The sequence below is a fragment of the Achroia grisella genome, unplaced genomic scaffold (assembly GCF_030625045.1).
Source record: "Achroia grisella isolate CSIRO2021 unplaced genomic scaffold, CSIRO_AGI_Agris_v1 utg558, whole genome shotgun sequence".
NCBI classification, from domain to species: Eukaryota; Metazoa; Arthropoda; class Insecta; order Lepidoptera; family Pyralidae; genus Achroia; species Achroia grisella.
In genome coordinates this window covers 2714300-2729853 of record NW_026712938.1, presented here as the reverse complement: position 1 = coordinate 2729853, position 15554 = coordinate 2714300, and the positions used below count along the sequence as shown (strand labels likewise).

The following is a 15554-nucleotide window of genomic DNA, read 5'->3' as shown; positions in this document are numbered from 1 at the left end:
ATATCTATTTATTATTAACATTCTTTAATAAAGAGCATTCGTATTGCATTTTTCCTTTAGTCTAACACTAAATTCATCGTAGGAATATTTAGTAGTCTCTTTTATTACTACTGATAATAGATTCCAAGTACTAATATTAACCGAAATATTAAAACGTAGATAGCTATCCATCGATATATAATATTGTATTAAGTAAGTAGGTAGGTACAACTCTACCATTGAATTCATTTAAAAAAAATAACATGTGTCTTTGTCTTATTAGCTTTAATTCCAATACTGGCAAAGCATTATCTAAAAATATCATCTTTTGTAATACTACTGATAGCTTGCTAAGAATAATATTACAAATACATACTAATGTCTTGGGACAATGGCATTACAAGTAGCTTCAAGATCTAAATTTATGGTTGTGATGTTGAAGTTTATAAAATAATAAATGTGTATGTCAAAATAGAGGCTTAAAGCAAGTAGAGAGCATCAAGTATATTCATTCTTAGTACCTTGAACATAAATATGCTAAAAATATTAATGTAGATAGATATATTTCTTTTTTTAATTCGAATATATATATATATATATATTTATATATTCGAAATTAAAAAAATAACATAAGTAGGTGTATAGATATACCTACACAATGAATAATGAAAATATAGACACATTTGAAGCAACGGGAAACAAAAATAAACAGTTATCCACTAAATATCTATCGATTTTTATTATACGTTACACATTCAAAATAATAGATCAATATCATCAATATTCAGTAATAGTATCGTATGCATCTATTGTTCGTTATTAAAATTACCAAATAATATTATATATTACTTATGTAGTGTACAAAAAAGATACTTCAATTTGAATCGATACTGTGGAACAATACCTCATTGTTCTCTTACTGAATCTAAAGCTTTGGGCACACTGCACAATTTTTTGGGAGGAATGAAATATTCATTTAAAGTAGATACTGAAAAGATTGCTTTTAGCAATAAGGTCGCCTTATTGTAATTATAAATGTGTTCTTTAATATATTGTTCGTCTTTTATTTACTGTATGTTACACATAAAGTATATTCTATCTAGTACATTCTATTGAAGCTATAGGATTAAAGAATTGTTAATTTCTATTGTCTAAAATGGAACCTAATGAACATAAAATAAAAATAAGTATTATAGGTACATCAATAGGTTAATCCGTTAATTGAGTAGAACTAAAACTGTGTTTTTAGGGTAGATATTTAAAATTATGTACCTATTCTAATTTTGTTATAAAAAAATGCCACAATATTATAAAAGCTAATGCCAACAAAAATTTTAGAGCAGAAACTTGCCTAAGAAACAAGTGCTTGAATGGTACATAACCTACATATCTGGATACCTACTGAAGATTCATATTTCCAGCTATGTACCTAGTATCTATTCTTAATAAGTGTGTATACACTTATTAAGAATAGATACTTACTAGGTACATAGCTGGACAATATATCAACATTGAGAATGTATGTATATACATTCTCAATGTTGATATATTGTGCATGGGTAGGTAATTTTTTTATTAATAAATATAGTTTATTATGTTAAAGACTAAAAAGTAAAGTAAGTAAGTGTTAAAGAGTTAAAGTTATAGTAAGTTAAAGTTATATTTGTGGATGCCTCCCAGTGTATACTCATCCTAATCCAAATCAAATACGGATGGATCTTTCTACTTTCAATGTGTTCTCTACAATTCCCAAATTTGTGCTCGTTGATATTATTTTGCGCTTGAAGATGAATTGTTACGAGTATTCGACGGGACACGGAAATTGAACGATACTCAATTCATCATAACCATTAATATTCAACATCTAATACTGATTGAGCTATAGGAATGGAGATTTTACAATATTTGTATTTATCTACCTAAAGATTTTTTTAAGAATATACCAATAGGTAGCTATCCTAAGAAGGTAAAAACCATCGCTCCTAGTCCTGTCCCTGATGGGTCTATAGGTAGCGGGCTGACTCTGAAAAAGGGCGAGCACAATAAATCTATGTACCTAGATCGCAGTGTCAGCACCAAGCACCTGACAATAGCCTAAAACCCGCAAGAAAAAAAAGCTAGAATAGCTATGGTGCACTCGCTATGCTAAGAAAAAAGTAACACATAAACCAGGTTAGTAAAATGAATGATCTACTGCGATATTTTTAATATAAATAAATTTGTAAATATGATCTATAGGATCTAGGTGGTAGTATCTACCACCTAGGAAGGTATGGTTGTATGGTATTTTCTTAAATACAAAGATATTTTGTTATTAAAAGTCAGCTGTTTTTAAATCCACATTGCGTATGTGACGGTAGAATAAACAAGGACATTTCAGGTGTTTAAAAAATTCTTGTTTATAATAAAGAGTAGGTACTTACCTAAGCTACCTATATGTGTCTATTTCCGGTAGTACCTACCTAGTAGAGTAGAACGCTAAACCTATTCAGGTAGAGTTCATTTCCATATTTTGTTTTTGATGAGTTACAGATTTATCATTATAACAGAAACGCTATAGATACAGAAACCAAATTAGCTAAATTATGTATTAGGAGGCATAATAACAAAATATTTTCTACAAAATTTCTACAAAAAATCTACTTAGGTAAGTGCCCTGGATGTAAATGTTCACAGAATTAACAAAATTTTCAAAAACTGCCTATTGTTTATCTAATGTGTTCTATATAGATAGGTAGGGATACCTAATACTTGTAGATGTATATCTATCTACATATATAGTAGTTATAGAAATCTAGGAAAATTTTATGAGTATAAAATGGAAAAATACTCACAATGGCCTTGGTGGACGGCACCGCGGGCAGCGGTGCGTACATATCGGTAATCATTGTCCACTAAAAACAAACACTGAACATTGCAACTAAAACAATATCCGTTCGAAAAACAAAACTCGGGTGTCAGTGCGCGTGGCTGTCAGCGCGGAGCCGGCGCGGTGTCCACATACTTGACGTTTTGTTGTGTCAGTGGCGCGTGGGGCTCGGAGCCGAGAAGAGTCCGGCACGCGGGGCCCCGCGGGAGTGGGCGGGGCGCGCCAATCCCGGCCTCTTACGGCGCCCCGCCCACGCCGCGCCCCGCCCGCAAGGTCGCCGAGCGGGCGTATCGATCGCACGCGCTCCTACGAGACTCCATTTTATTTCGGCTCCCTCGATTTGCATAAACTTTTTGTTTCGAATTGTTGCTTAGTACGCGCACTTTCGACTTTTTTCTTTATTTTCATTATGGTATGGGTTCGATTATTTTTTTCGTTTTAGTAGGTAGGTATCTATAAACCTCGAAGCCTTTGGTGTATTTTTAATACACTTTTTAGGTATGTATTTTATTATATTATTTATAAAAGTTATTAATCGATAATGTGGACACTTATACCCGAGAATGAAAACAATATGGTAGGCATGCCTTTTTTTTAACAGTGAAAGAATTTTTGTAATCGATTCAGTGGTTCCGGAATTTATTTTCCTTATAATTAAAATCTTTCTCCTTATATAAGTATATCTAATGTTAGATATTATGTTATCTGTGGTATAGATGACACATTTTATACTAAGTATTTAACCAATAACTTAAAGTAAGTAAGACTGTTTAGTTTCCTTTGTAAAAGTGTAAACAACTCATTTAGGTAGGTATACTAACGCCTAAATTTAATTAAAAATTCGTGCAAGTTTGGTAATACCTGTTAAGCGAAGGTATCTACATTTTTTAAATAGGTACCTACCTATAAGTAGGTGTACAAGCTTTGCCCACGACTTTATATGCATGTTTGAATGATAGGTATTTCTATGGGACATACGATAAAGATTTTTTTTATTCTGAAGAATAATATTAGAGACCTATCTAATTTATTTTTTTAAATCGATTAATAATAATCAAACACTAGACACAGGAAACTTAATTATAGTTAGGTAGGGAGGTCTTAGTTATGTCAGTGAGAAAGCGAATTCAAATCAATTCAGTTGTTTCTATGATAAGCACGTACAAACGCACAGACAATCTATTTAAAAAATCTCAATGAACAGCATAGAATTGCAACTACCTATATCGTCTTATAGATCTACCTATCTATATTTTATAACGGCAACTCCCCAACAAGGTGTTAAAGATAATGAAATATAATGTTCACCACAAAAAAAAACATTATAAACACCACCAAATTCGTAATGGAACATAAAAACACCATAAAGGTATAAAACACCCCGTGAAAAAAATACGATGGCGCCCTTCCGCAGCCGTGTTCCCGAACCGCTAAACATTATCTGAAAACGTCGCCTTAAGAATAGCCTAAGCGGCTAATAGTTTTATGACACGCATAACACGAGTGAAATATCCTATTAACGGCATTCTATATTGTGCCTTGTTGTGTAGTGCCAAGGTGTAACATCGCGTTCACTTCCTAACGGAAATGACAGACGCGAAGCATTATAGCGACATTAGACAGGGTGCCATCGGGTTCATAAAATAGTGAAATTGTGAGGGGGTGTGCGCGGCAAGGGGGGGAGGAGAGGTGGGCGTGTCGGGGTAACGAAATAAAAATGCTCGGGGCCGCTCACGAACGACCGTGCGAACTCCGTTTAACGCAATAAACATTTTAATTTGAACACGAAATTCACGCTGAGATGCAAAATTACGGTATGAGAGGGCGGCATGTGCGAAGAAATCAAATTAAGAGGAAATTTTCATGAGAGGCAATATTTTTAGGGGTGATAAATTGGACGGTGCACATATTGAAATATTAGGCATCTAAATTCAATGATAAAAAAGCTCGCTTTGGCTACAAATAACATAGATATACTTACATATAGGTATCTAATTAACAATAAAACATGTATGAAGAAAGTTTTAAGAGTAGAATACCTATAGACTATAAAATAAAGAGCGTGCACAGTTTTATCAAAGTGATTGGGCCTGTGTGTCTACACGGATTTTTATAGTCAGCTAGTTACTTCAGTTTAGAAGAACTAGCAAGAAACTCAATTGGTACCTACCTGCATATTTTATGTTATTACCGATTTTATTTCTAATCAATTTTAATGCTTAAATTTATACTATAATATTGATATAAGTAACATATTTAAAATAGTGAAAATTCCTTGTCTAAACATCTAACGCTGTACAATGTCGTCTCTCACTTAATAGTTTACAGAGTAATAGATTATATTCAATAAGTAGGTATTTATTAGTTTACATATTAAATGGCTTAAAATCACTTTAATTTTTTTCATTTGAAATATTTTAAGATAACGATCTGTATAAATTTCTAATATTCCGAAATATACCGACATACTATAGCTACTAACTACAAAAACACATTTACAAATACTCAGTGTAGAACCTGATACGTGCCTACGTATATGTAGATATATATATCTACATATACGTAGGTATTCTGTGCGTAAAGATTGATGGCTGTCGTTGGGCGCATGACCGGCGGAAATCGGCGGATGTTGGAGGCGCCGGAACGTATCACTGCCTATTACGTGCTCTGTCCGTTATACGGATTATCTACTAGAGATCAATACATACAGATATACGTAAATACCGACAATTGTAAATATTATGTAATTGCTTACTTATATTACAGTTTACTTTATACTATTATGTAGAGAAAGTGCGGATTTTCTTTCGAGGAAAGTAAACTGAAAAACAACTGCGCTTATATGACACTTTTAAACTGTTTCAATGGTACCTATATTATTCCAGAGTTTATAACACTCTATATAACTATTGGATTAATAAAAAATAATTAAGAAAGTTATAACCATCAAGCGATAGACAGGGGTGGGCCAGTAATAGCGAAATAAAGAAAGACATGGTAGAGACGTATAATGACTACAGACAAGAATCTTATGTTATCCGTGATATTATATGTTACCGTGGAATGATTCAGTTCAGTCATTCTCATTCTTATCTTTCACGAGTGTTTTGCGTTGGCGACATTCCAATCCTCAAAAGAAACAATCATATGATAACGTTACAATTACCAAAGTTATAAAGGTTAATTATATTACAGTTTATCAACTACATGGATATGTAGGCGAGTACTGAAATACTGATGAGAACTGCAGTCTATTGTAAACAATAGTTAGATATTCAAGCATCAACAAAGCAAATATTTTGATAAAAACTACTCAACATTTATTAAACTATTTAACACATGTCGCAATGCATTTTGTATTATTTGACGATAATGTCCTATGTCTGTAGTATACGTGATATATCTAGATTAAGCAAATGACATCCTAATTAATAATAAAATAATTACACACACATCCAGACTATGAAAAAGCCCACTTCAAACATTAACGATTTTATACAGCGACAAATTTCAGGTTTCATATTTATAGACGTAAATATCTGAACAATTAATTTTTATTAATATCAGATTGACAGATTGTTTATTAATATTTTCCAATTTTTTATTTTATAAAGATAACTTGGCGTAGTTTGTCTTCTAATACAAATTAAAATTATAAAATCTTACGCCATTCTCCTGTAAATATTTCAGCTATTTTGTTCCAATACATTTCAGTATTTGTGTTCTACTTATAGCAACTTTCACCTATCCTCATATTCACCCTTTCCATTCCACTTACGGCCACTCACGGTTTTCCCCATAGGTATACTTACAAGGAAATACCTATAGTGTTACCAGTTAGGGTTGCCACAGCTGATACATTACATGAATTATACAAAAGATTTAAGATTAATTGGAATTCTATTAGAATGTGTGAAAAGATTGATATAATGAACGCGAGTTGTTGGCGACCGAACACCTCGAATTACTTTTGATATTATTATTATTTTTCGATTTATAAATTTATATTCATTCACATATCTTGTTCTTTCATAAATTTTAATCGTAATTCTGTAATGTTTTTTCATCATTTAGACACCAATACAGTCCACCGATCTATTACCTACTCGGGTATTATTTCAAAGATTAGGTAGTTAATAGTTCCTTCTAAATAATTATCATTAATCATTTATTTCCAAGTCATTGCTACGGACTCAAGAAGTCAAGATTTGTCTGGATATTAAATCTCAGATTATTTATTTATTTCAATTAAGTGCAACCTATATTTAATTGCTTACTCTTATAAAAAATAGCTGGTTTGTTTATAAATTCTAGTAATTAATTAATCTTGTGAGACATATAGGTAAACTATGGAATAATTACAACAGTAATTACAAGAAAAAAGCTCCTTAACATCCCACAGTGTACATACCAGATAGTCAAAATGAGCAGTTAAGCTTACGAGTAGAGGGAAAAGTTATTTGCAGTTGTAGCATAACATATATTTTCACGGAATTACTTTATTTGAATTCATAATATTTTAACTTCGAAATAATATAGAGTAGAAACAATAAATTCTAGATATTACATAGTGAAAATCCTTCAGTCCTACACACGACAATATCGGAACAGTCGCGAGGCGCACCTTGAATTGGTAACTATATCGATAAATGTGTAGTGAAATCAAATAAAAAAATATGTATATGTGTATGTACCTATATATGTGATATATTTTCACGGAACTTTACTGCATTTTATGCACGTCGTAACTATTTATCACTATCCCTACGTTCGTATAGGTAGTGTGATTTTACCAATACGGGAAGTCCGTATTGGTGCTTATTTTAGTACGTGTTGTTTGTGGGCCGTCTTATTACGTTCAAATTACCTATAAGAAAATTTCACAATTGTTATTGCATATTATTTATTTACTAAAAAGAAACTAGACAAAACAATTTCCAATGAATTAGTGTAATTAAAGTACGTAATAGTATTTAGTACTAGTTAAATACGCTACATAGTCAAAAAGAACTTACTCCTTTTAACTATTAATACCTATTTAGGCATGTCTGGAATATCTACGATATCTTCTGTTTTAAATTAATATTATAAAAGGAAATGGTATTTGGTTTAAAATGTTATTTATTTGAAACACATGCCCTTAATATATTGATGTGTGTAATACAAAAAAATAAACCATCGGAGGTAGAAAATTACATATATAAAGCGAAATAGCTATTTCGAACTTTTAAATTGGCAACCCTATTCTTAGCAAATTCAGCTTGTGGAGTATTTCTTAAACCGACTGTGTTTTGTAAGTGCCAGGACGTAGGATCCAGGATTTTTATTCGTATCTACTGTAATGGATGTGTTTTTCGTTTTTATAAATAGATAAGTCTATTTGGCATATACCTACCTAATATCCACAGGCCTACCTACATATTAATTGTCTGCAAATAATATATTAATAACCACAGCGGTAGTAGAATTTAAATTTACAATGAGATAGCTATACCTGCTTCATGCCTCGTTAGATTCGAACATGTTCAGTGAAATATGTAGCTACATTATCTGGTCTACAGTCAGTATTCATTCAATTTTAATTTTATTAAAGAGAATAAATTTATAGGTATCTAGTATTAGTACAAAAAGCTAAAAAGTTTACGATTCCTCTGATTATAGGAAAAAACGATCTTATATCAACTAAAAATATACACGGTGCTAATGAAAAAAACAATAATTACCTAGTTATTATTATATATACCTATTAGTAATAGGCTATTATTACCATTTTACTTTAGATGGATCATAAGTTAATTTGCAAATCCGAGTAAAAACCAGCTCTTTCACGTGATCAATTTATATGAGTTTTGAAAAAAAATATTATTAAAAGTTTACTGTTTATGTCTATAAATTTCTATTTACATTTTAGGCCGAACAGTATTGATATTCATTATCGACATATAAATTATGTGACATTATATAATCAAAGTATATACCTATCTAGTATAATTTTTGAAACAATGATTTCTACATATGGTGTTATAAGTGTATGAATATATATGTACCGCATGTGTATGATGATCACATCATCAATATAGGTATACCTGCAAATTTCATACATTTTCATACAATTCGGCCACACGCGGACTGGCTGGACGCAGCCTGCGGCGCCGCGCCGTTCAATGCATATTGTATGCAGCCATTATTCAATAAGCTTTTCAATTGCGCTTTCTCTAAGCTTCAATCGGCGATTGTTATAAACCAACACCTAAGAAATTTTATAAATAGTAAAAACAGCGTTTGTAATTGTTCTATAACTAAGTAGGCGGGATAGTGTATAGTATACCTACCTATTACAGCAGATCACAGTAACAATATGAAGTTAATTATGTTTTTAACGAAAAATCACTAGGGCCATTAAGTAGGTATTTAGTACAATATTTACTTACCTACTACATGTGACAAAAATATTTGTAAATTAATCAAATTTGGTAGGAAATCCTTTCGATTAAAGTTGATTTGAGAACCCCCATTTTATAAATATTTATGTTAATTGTTATTAAAGCAAACTAACAAATGTCAAACACCGACTGCCAAAACAGATACCAACTTGACAACATGATTGGCGTCATCTAAATTAGGTAGTTATTGGTATACCTACCGGTCAAATTAAGCAATCATTGATCAACAATCAATTAATTATATAGAAACAAATTCGCAATTCCACAACCTTGTAGGAAATCGCCTGCAGATTCCTATGCGTGTTGCACATTACGGTATCACGTCACGCGGTATCGTGGTGCGCACGCGCAAGAGGACCGCGTATCGAATGCATTACTCGCCTCTCATCGCTCGCACAATGCCCATTTGCCCATTTCACAGTGTCCATCGAATCGATGACGACTAATCAAAATAAATTACCGATTTCGTTGTTCGATATTCGTTCCGATATAATTTTCTAAGTTCGTGCACAATGGACAGTGATGGCGTCACTTGGAATTACTGGTCGGAACCAAGAATTAAGTGACAAAACTGGCACTGTGGTTATCTGGACATTTATTAGGCCTTTATTCTTACAAATAGCAATGAAATATTATTATATAAATATAAATAAATACATATTATAAATAATAAAATTAATCTCTTATTTAGCAAAAAATATAATGTACTTCATAATTCAAAATATACATCTTTTAAACTCTTTATATTATTATACAATTACATACATATAAATATTATATATATTAAAAAAATACTTAATATTATTTATAAATATATCATCGTAACATTAGACTAAATAGTTAGTACTAAAGTTACAAATATATAAATATACATAATACCAAAAGCGTTACTTACTAATATCTTCATATCCTTGTGATCCGTAGACACAGGGTCGATACTAACCTGTAAGAGAAAATTACGAATTATACATCTTTATGTAATTTTTTATGTAGATTTACATTGTGGAACATATTGAATATTGTTTATAGGAATGAAAAACACATTAAGTAATGACTAAATAACACATTGTGCCGTCTACGATAACCATTATTATGAGTACTGTATAGTACACCTACAGAGCACATAGTATTCTTGTAAAATAAAGTGTTACCGAGGCAAGGGTCAAATACCTAGCCTACCAACTTAAACACACAGTAACACCTATACATCTCAAGTGTTATCTAAAAAATATACTACGACTACTTGTACCTTAACACAAAAGAAAAATTACATATATCCATTAAACAGTCATCAAGCGCCGAGCATAAAATAAAACCAGTGTATCTACAACAAAGTTCTGGGAAGTGTAATTTAGGACGGTGTGATCCCTGCTCCTATTTCCCATAGGTGGGTACTAAAAAACAAAAACTAATTAGAAAGTCCCTAAAAAGTTAATATCATAAGTCGGACGATGTACACACGAGCGAATTTAATTTGGAACGTTTTTAATTACGGCAGGAGATTCGTTCGAAGCGGTCGGTTTGGGCGCCGCGCGGCCGCTAGCCCTGTAATTATGGGGCCCGTAATTGCGAGACCCAACAGAGTGTACCCCGCACCATACCCCCACCCCTGCACGCTAGCAAAGTGTAGTAAATAGTATTGAAATTAGAAAATCCCCTGCCATAGGATTTATAGATTCCTGTTTGAAGTGAGTGTGTAGGTAGTAGGAACCAAGACCAAAATTATTATCTATACAACTGTCTCTACAACCGCGAAGACTGTAAGCTAGAGGCAAAGTTTAGAAGACATTTATGAGTTTTAGTAATTATAACCGTATTAGCTTTTTTAAGCTATGAGAGACAGCATCTGACCATTACATATTCTATAATCTATCTTAACTTAAAATTTATGTAAGTCCGTTCAACGTTTATGCGTGAAAAGACACAAACAGACATACACACTTCTGAATTTATAATATTAATATGGATGCTTTTCTAATTTCAGTAGGTAACCTTTAAGTAAAAAACAACAATGTAGCTACTATTATAAAATGAAAATATTACATATATTTAATAATAATAATCTCAGGACTATTCACACAGCGTCATCTAGACCCAACTTAAGTTATCTAAAGCTTGTATTATAGGTACTAGATAACTGATACAAATATATAGATAGTTTTTTTTCGTAAATACATATATAATATACATAGAAAACACCCCAGACCGATACAAACAATCATACTCATGAATACAAATATTTGTGCCGTGCGAGGAATCGAACCCGCGACCATTGGACGTAAAGCGGTGTGCTAGACCGCTATACCACCGAGGTGGTCTATTTAATGACAAAAAACGAAATTATAAGGATTTTTTTTATTAAAAAACATATATACATAATCTGAGAATATTTACACATAACATTATGGACATTAAGCAATTTTCGAAGTCGATAAATAATAGGATATTTTTTTTCTTTTTGCCATATTAAAACTAATATTTGAAGTAGGTATTACAAACATTTCAATTTTATTCTACTGTTTCAAAAGATATTTTCAATTAATTATACATATACAGAAACCCTATAGAAGCAGTTGCATAGTAAATAAATTAAACATAGTAATATTATTATGATCATATTATTAACACTTTTAATACACCGTAATTACCATTTCCTAGAGTTAGGTAGTGCATTCGTCAAACCACTGCTTTCTATCAGTTCAAAAGGCTTGTATTTACTTAATCATGATGACTGGCTTATTGTGAATCGAAATGTATTTTAAGTCTACATTAAAATAATTATACATTCGATCTAAGACTTTGAATGGACTCTCTAATTAGGGTAGCTACTATTTGTTGTCGCTTTATATGGCAGTATTTATTTCATAATAATTATAACATTGTAAAGTATGAGAAAATCATATAATTCTATTTTATTGAGCTGATTGAATAGCAAACATAATACTTACAAAAGGCATATAGATAATCTAACTTCTATAAATTACATCTAAGATCGGTCAATGCAGGTCTAAGTGCAGTCAATAAACATTACGACATCAAGTAACGCCGCCGCGATAACACGTTGCCATTCCAGGGGACTAACAAGTTATGCCTCCATATCCTTGAATTTTGTAAAAATAATGCAGTAGCCTTATTTCACCCTACAACCAAAACACAGCAACAAAGCACACTGCTTGACAGTTGAAATAGGTGAAACTGAGGTAAACCACTGCAGATGTGATTTTACGAGATCTGCTTGGAGTTATCATAGATTATTGTGTTCAAATTGCGTCTATGCTTCAACCTTAACTATATTTATATCTTGAACAGCACACCTAAGTAAATAATTCTTCGAATGCCACAAATGATTTTAAATAATTTCAATTTGATAACATTTTATGTAGTGATGATTTCCAACATTGTGAGCATTTGAAATGGAAACGGAAATGTAACAATGTTCAGATGGTACTAAAGATAAATAAAAACACGACCTGAACACTGCATAAAAATACGACTGCAAGTTTTATTTTCGTTATTCTACCTTTAATTTTATATCTTTTAACATTGACATGCTCCTGTAAATACAATTCTAGAAATTGACGTATTTACCTAATATTAATTAAAACTTAATGTCATAAAGGTTTAATTACAATTCATACTAATGTTGTAAATGTTTGTATAGGAGGAAGAAGATAAGCAAGTAATATGGACAAATGAACCTATACTATATCAGGATGAACTCCACGCGGTTCTTTCTAGAAACCATTGTGATAAGTTCCTGCTGAATTCACCACGATGGGCTAATGACCTGACTCATGCTCATTTGGTCATCCGCCTCTGGTGTCACACCAGGGTAAACCGTTAGCGCTAGCGTTAGCGATATGTATCACAAGGACGGAGATGGACTATCTTTACGACGGGTAAAAGCCAGCATATAAGGAACAAACAGCTACAATAGTATTAAATATTGTAATATTAAAAGATTTGTACTTTTATAAAGGTTTACTTTTTATTCACCTAGATTGTTTTAATATTAATGCTTCTTTGCGTATTAATTTTATTCATTAGATTTCTATACCTAGATATGTATTCACAATAGAATCGATATCACTACTAATTAAATCAAATCAGTCATATCAAGTGAACATTAAAGCCCCATAAAATCAAACAACAATTAAATTAGCTTTCTATCGCATAAAAACTTGTCTTACTGTGAAGTAGCCGACGACAAAGGAAGAAAGGCAGGTCGCGTCATTGTCGGCGAGCGAGGCAGCGGGAGGTGTTCGTACCGTAATCACACCACGTAATCGCACCAATTAAATATTTTTATTCCCATTCTGCTTTGTTGTGCCGAGGTGTGCCTTTGTTGGCTCATTTTCGTGAGCGTCTTTTGTTTGTCATGCAACGTTTTTTTTTTTGCGGATATTCGATCTCATTTGGTACGTGGGATCAAACAACAGTCGGTGTGAATTCTATGTTTGTGTTCCTTTCAAGTTATGTCAAAAACGAGCAGTTTTTAAATTATATTTTATTTTTGTGTATAATATGTATCTATTATCGGATATTTTCAGAACTGATTGTAATATCTTTTTATTTATTCCATCACACGAGTGAATGATTCCTTTATAGATTCCATATTAATGTTGATTACTTCAAAGTTCCTTTTTATGATATTTTATGAGAACAAATTTCTAAATTGTAAATTAACTGAAATAATCAAAAGACTGGTACTGAGTTTTTTGCTGTGTGTGATTTCTTTGAGTATTGTACATAAAATTAAGAAAGTTACGATATCTTATCTCGTTGTATTTATTATTATTGAGTCCCCGATATTTCGGTAATGTTATAACCGCATATTACGGGTAAACTACTAAACGAGCAGCGGGTAGATGGTAAATATATAAATTATGGGCAGACATATTCGTCCACCTTCTCAAATCTTCGTTTGTTGCTACTATTATACATAGAATTACTACTATAGACCCTCGCTTGATACTCATATCGCCAAACTATATCTACTCACTATATCTTCACAAACTGCAATATTGTTTCCAATTTTGTTTAATCAACCCAACCACTGGATTACAGGTATTGACGGCATATAACCGTCTTACAGATTGAAATCTTTAACATTCCCGATTGAAATTTGTAACCCAGCTGAAATATCAGGAACTTAATAATAATAAATAAAACATGTACAAGTAACAAGTAGAGGACTTTTTTTGGGGAGGCCTTTGTTCAGCCGCGGACGTCTTCCGAGCTAAAATGATGAAGAACCCGATTTTCTTAATTTTACGCAGTAATAACCGCATCAAATTAAAAAATTTATACACCTAACTACATTTTCCGAAAATAGTTACCAGAGCTATTTACATACTGTAGCGTTCTATATAATAATCAGGTTGACTCCTAATTAGTAACTCAATTGCACAATATATTCATTTAAAATATTAGGAAACCTTTTTTATTTTATACCATACCTACCTATCAAAGGAATATATTGGTCATTGTTAACTTTTACACTTTACTATTCATTGAAAGATTTCCCTAAGCCTTTATATTATTTTTTAATGTACATATAGATTATATAAATTAAAATAATTAAAAAAAATCTAAGTAGGTAGGTGCTACGACGATAGGTATTATCTGTGATAAAGAAATCGCTATCTTGTGATTTATCTAAATGAATTAACAAATATACCGCAGTACATTTTTGACTTATTTATTTTTCAGTTACAATATGGATCATAAATAGAGATTTATAAAAATTAAATTTTGAAAATATAATTTACCTCGTTGAAATAATTATTGTTGACATTGTGCGGTGCGGGGTGCGAGCCCCCGTGCTGCTGGTAGTACGCGCAATTCATGTCAGCCCATACATCTAAGCAAACCCACTCACTAATCCTCGGCACTCGCGGTCAAAATTTTCCGAATGAAAATTCCTCGGAGCAATTATATCGTAACGAATCGATGCGGCGAACGAATCTCGCCTACTAATTGCAGGGTAGGACACGAGATGCGGCGGCCAGCGACGGCGCGAGTGCGTCCCTCTCTCCTCGCGTTCACTACCGGCGCGCGCTTGTGTTGTGAACGCGCGCCGCTAGGTGGCGCCTATGCGCGTTGTTTACTCGCGGGGCGGCGCGATGGCGCTGGGCGGACGCGTAAGGCGGGCACTTTTATGGCACACGCAGAACTAATATAGTCCGATAACGCACTTTTTACTGTAATCAAAGCAATGAACTTGATCCAAAATTCTGGGGGCATTTAAATTTACATAAAAA

The 15554-nt window shown here is 32.4% G+C and overlaps 1 protein-coding gene across 4 annotated transcripts in view; it reads right to left on the bottom strand.

Annotated features, from left to right (window-relative positions):
• The window catches only part of LOC131848433 (transcription factor Sp9), an 82917-nt gene that overhangs the window by 26086 nt on the left and 41277 nt on the right, over positions 1–15554 (bottom strand). Inside the window, exon 2 of one of the 4 annotated variants that reach the window (XM_059198284.1) lies at positions 10187–10234. The exons of 1 other annotated variant lie outside the window; for it this stretch is intronic. In XM_059198284.1, the coding sequence (XP_059054267.1) occupies positions 10187–10234 (48 nt within the window). Of the gene's footprint in view, positions 1–2813; positions 2990–10186; positions 10235–15062; positions 15318–15554 lie in introns of those variants that run through there. 2 more of the 4 variants (XM_059198285.1, XM_059198286.1) reach the window with 2 other exon arrangements.